Source organism: Saccostrea cucullata, unplaced genomic scaffold (genome assembly GCF_032062105.1).
Source record: "Saccostrea cucullata isolate Sc308-1 unplaced genomic scaffold, CSIRO_AGI_Scuc_v1 ctg12054, whole genome shotgun sequence".
Classification (NCBI taxonomy): domain Eukaryota; kingdom Metazoa; phylum Mollusca; class Bivalvia; order Ostreida; family Ostreidae; genus Saccostrea; species Saccostrea cuccullata.
The window spans coordinates 4,685-9,319 of record NW_026922624.1 but is presented as its reverse complement, the minus strand read 5'-3'; the positions used below and the strand labels follow the sequence as shown (position 1 = coordinate 9,319).

General features: G+C 30.8%; 1 protein-coding gene across 1 annotated transcript; it reads left to right on the top strand.

The window, feature by feature from the left end:
- Positions 1–613: 613 nt before the first annotated feature.
- On the top strand, positions 614–1,652 carry LOC134262100 (uncharacterized). The gene is made up of 4 exons (XM_062744490.1): positions 614–855; positions 982–1,089; positions 1,197–1,260; positions 1,421–1,652. Exons 1-4 carry the CDS (start codon positions 660–662, stop codon positions 1,650–1,652), a joined length of 600 nt encoding a protein of 199 aa, XP_062600474.1. The 5' UTR covers positions 614–659.
- Positions 1,653–4,635: the final 2,983 nt, after the last annotated feature.

The window sequence follows — 4,635 nt, the reverse complement described above, 5'->3', positions numbered from 1 at the left end:
AGTTATGGTAGACAAAATATGTTTTATTTTTCCATATCATATTATTACTTGCTGACTTTTATGTTATTTTCTTCCTGTTTCAGTCTTTCAAAATACGTTATATTGTAAAAGCACAAATATTCGGAAGGGGGAGTGTGGTTAAATTTCTTTTATTTCATCTCTAACAATTATCAATGAAATTAAATCCCACACGAAGTTTTATTTGACGAAATATTGAATAGGGTAACGTTCAAAACAATAAAGTTAAATGCCCACAAAACTACTTTTGATGACAAATCAATGAAATTTTATACCCACGAAAATTTGTGTTTCTGCAGTAAACTATCGCTGAGTTTTATTATTATTTTTTTACAGACCAGACTAACAAAACAGGTTTTTTCACACTGACAAGGAGTTAGTTCCAAAATTAGAGAAAACAGTTCTTAATTGTATTTATAAAGAACAATTTTTTAAGTAGATATTTCATATTGCATACTTATATAGCTTGAATTCTAATCGACAGTTATGACAAGTTATGTTGATGAGCTTATTATCATTTTAGTTGAATGTTTCTTTACAATGTAGCTTATAAACACTTCCCATTTCAGACAATCTTCAGATTCATCAGTTTCTTCAGTAGACATACTTGTCAATCAAATTTAAAATATATCGAAACTACTATGTCCTCTACTGATTTCGGATATGTGGTGAATTCATGTCCTTTAAATAAGGAGGAAACATCAGAAGCAGCTACGAGATTGAAATGTGGTGAAGATGAGAACGGACGGAGTCCGTATGTCTGTGTTCCAGTTCAAAACCTTACGGCCTTAGTAGAGTTCTGTTTTACAAAAACGATAGTTGCCTTTTATGAAATAGGTAAAGTATATATTAATAACTGAAGCCTTTTGTAATTGAAATCATTGATCTTTTCTTCCCATGTATCTCATATTCAAAATTAGATAAAAAGAAGAGATTTTATTGAATAATTTCTTTAACATATAGGTCATTGTCTAAGAGCTGTTGGAGATGGACATCTGGACCAGTTCAGTTGTAAAAATTTTACAGAGGGATGTCCAGCAGAACATTTTAGAAGTACAGACCTGTATAAATGTAAAAAAATATACTTGGCTTATATGCTTGAAATGTTATTTTTTTTCTCGTTTTTCTCTTTATTTGAAAATATCAATTTTATGAACATAATGGACTTCCCTGTTTAGATCCAGCTTGTCATCATATAAACACAGAGAAGGGCTGTTTTGTTGCTGATCCATTTTGTTATGCGTAAGTTTTGTACTAATTGCATTTGATTTACCATTATCAAATGGTTTTATGTTATGTTTGTCATTTTAAAACAGTTCCTGCGTAATATGTTAGTTCTCATCATAAATTTTGTAACAGTTTCTTATTATTTCTTAAAATAATTCTTTTAATTATATTTTAGCACTAAAAATGTCACAACAGGGATAATATCTACACCTATCCTGGGAATTTTGAATATTAGTACAGATCATACGAATTATTCAGAATCCAACAATACAGCCGTTTATGCTGAACTTGGATCCATAGGAGCAGTCATTGGTGTAATCACAGCTCTTCTGGTGTTCTTGGGAATAATAATGATATGGTGTATTTTTAAGAGAGGTGCACTAAGACAATACATACATTTGCATTAGCTTTGAAACGTTTATCTATGTCCATTTTTAAAGAGATTCCTTAATAAAAAATATAACCAGGAAAGATAGATTAGATTTTGAAGTTTAATTAATACTAATTGCCTGTAAACGAAGACATCTTTAAAGAAATAGGAGAATGAACGACAAAGACAGTTTTAAAGTAGTAGGAACCAAACTAGTGAAAGAATTTGTGCTGATATTTAAATGAACTTATGATTAATACTTCATTTTACACAAAAGCTTTTATGAACTTTTAAGATTGAAGTTCGGTCGCCGTCCAACAACTCTTCAATGAGATGTTCATGTTCAAAATAACAACTTTTTTTTATAAACAAATTGCCAAAATTTACGTGAGTTAACACAAAGTATGCTTTTATAAAAATTGTATTTAAAAAAAAAAGATTATACCAAAAGCTTATTTTAAAGGAATCCTGATAACGGGGGATAAGAAGTCAATTTGTCAACAGCGCATTGGCTAGAAAAAGCACAAATAAGTTAATTTTGTAAAGTGTACATTGGGAAAAGGGTAATTTTTAAACTACCTGAGGATGCTTCCATATTCCACATAGTTAAACAAATATTTCTGTTGTTCTTAAACAGAAACTTCTAAAAGATTTTTTAGTCACCTTAATCACTCAAGTCACCTATTGCTATCCGTTTTTGTCCAACGGCCTTCGTCGTGCGAGATTTGTCCTGCGTCGTGCGTTGACATTCTCCGCTTCTTCCCTGAAACCACTAAACCAGTTTTAATCAATTTTTGCATAAAGCGTCAATGGATGTAGGGGAACAAAAATTGTTCCCCTTGGGCCCGAGGAGTAGGGCTAAAACAACTAAAATAAATGCTAATTTTTAAAAAGCTTGTTCTCCACACCTGGACATCATGATCAGTTTAGCAGTCACACTGTTTGTAAGATTGTAAAAATAAAATGATGCCTCTACCAAAATGGTGAAACTCATGGTCCAAAGGTCAGGGGACTCTGCTGTTAGGGCGGGGCTATATAGGTAATAAAGTGAAAATGCATTATTTCTTTTCAAATCTCTATCTTTGCTCCTAATTATTAAACAAGCTAAGTCGATACATAGTTTTAATAACAGTTTTCTTCGCAAATTTTGGATTTCATGCTCCCTGGGCTAGGGGTTTTGGTTTTGGGCTCTGTTAATTTTATAACGAATATACATTAATTCATTGCAAAACAATCTCCTCTGCTCCTGGGTATTAAACAAACTACAAATGTGCTTTCATTCGCTTTTTTATTGGGAGTGAGGATCTAAGGTTTCAAGTAATTTCCTTTTGTTTGATGGCATTTTCAAATCCATGTTTGACAAATGTAATCACTGAAGACCCAACATTTGATCTTAAAACTGCTTTCTTAAGTTTTTTTTTCTTTAAATATGCAATCTGAAAATTAATTTTTTCCCTTTCTTTCTTTTTTCAACCTGATGTTATGCATTTTGATAGTTAAATTTACATTCATAAAAACCAGTCTTATTTGAAAGAATTTTTAATGCAAGAAAATCGTTCGAATATAATACGTCGCAGATTATATATTATAGTTTAAATTCATGGATGCTAAATTTTTCAGCTCACACTAGAAAAAGGAGGACAAAACATCAATATTCAATGTAAGTTTTTCTTTTTATATCTACAATATTTCTCTCAACAATTTTACTTAGTCTAGCAGGTTTATTGTATCTTTGTTGTTGTAAATTTCTCAGAACCTGTATAACACCTAAAGTGAATCTATTCTTAATTCCACCATGCATGTACTTCAAGTTAAAGACTACATCTTGTAAATCCTACAAATATACATTGACTATTGGTTCCAAACTTTCTAATAGCCAAAAAAAAAAAACAAAACAACAAACAAAACAAACAAACAAACAAACACAAAAAACTGGATATTGAATATCATAATCCTCCATCGTGTTCATGTTCGTCTCCACCCTATAACTATTGTCCTGCTGGACACGTTATTACATGTATAGATGACGTAAATAAAGTTAGTATTGAGGACTCTATTTCACTTATTTTAAAAGGCCCAAAATATAGGAAATACTGATCCTTCAACTAGCGTCTGAAATTTATAAATATTATGGATTCTGTTGAATATTACGCCAGTCGATGGGACAGCTATGAAAAAAGACATTAACACTTTGTCAGAATGGATTATATGTATCAGATCTATGTTATAATCGCGTAATAAAAGACTGAGAGACTATATGAAAACCAGATATTCTAATGTAATAATGATAATCCAAAAGTGGACAAAAATAGTTAGATTACATTTTTAAATTTTGCAAAACTTTTACAGAGTATATGCTCCCTGCTTTCAAAAACATTACTACACCGCTGGAGTTGAGGAGAGGAGGCAATTATTCATCATATGAATTTCTAGAACAGTTTTTTTTTTTTTTGGGGGGGGGGAGGTTAGCTCATGTACTAGTATGTAGAACCTAAGCAGTATTTAAATCGTAAAAATCTTCTCACATATTTCTTGAAAAAGAGTTCCGAACAATAGATAAAGTACTGTTCAACTGAGTCGACTGTGTCAAATGATGTGTTGAAACAGTGTTATACGATATTTGGAGTGACAATTCTCAAAATTCTGTTTAAATTGCAAAATTAGTATTTTTGGTTGAGACTAAACTTGAACAAATTGTATTTAAAGATTTCAGTTTGATTTTTTTTAAATTGAGAATAATCAAAATTCTACTTAAAATACAGTCGATACTTATTGTTTTGCAGAACATTGCCGATATGATTTTATCAGCACTGACAAAATAGGGGAAATCCTTCTAAAAGTCTTTAATCCACTTCGATTCTTCTATAAATCTTGAGCCATAATCTGTTTTCCTAATTTGAAGGATATAAAAGAATTGAAAGGACGACATCAAAAATATGAAATAGTTCGAGCAGGTAGAGCTGGTAATCACATAGTATAGTCTTTTATATCATATAGTATTATTACTGTTTTTTTTTTAA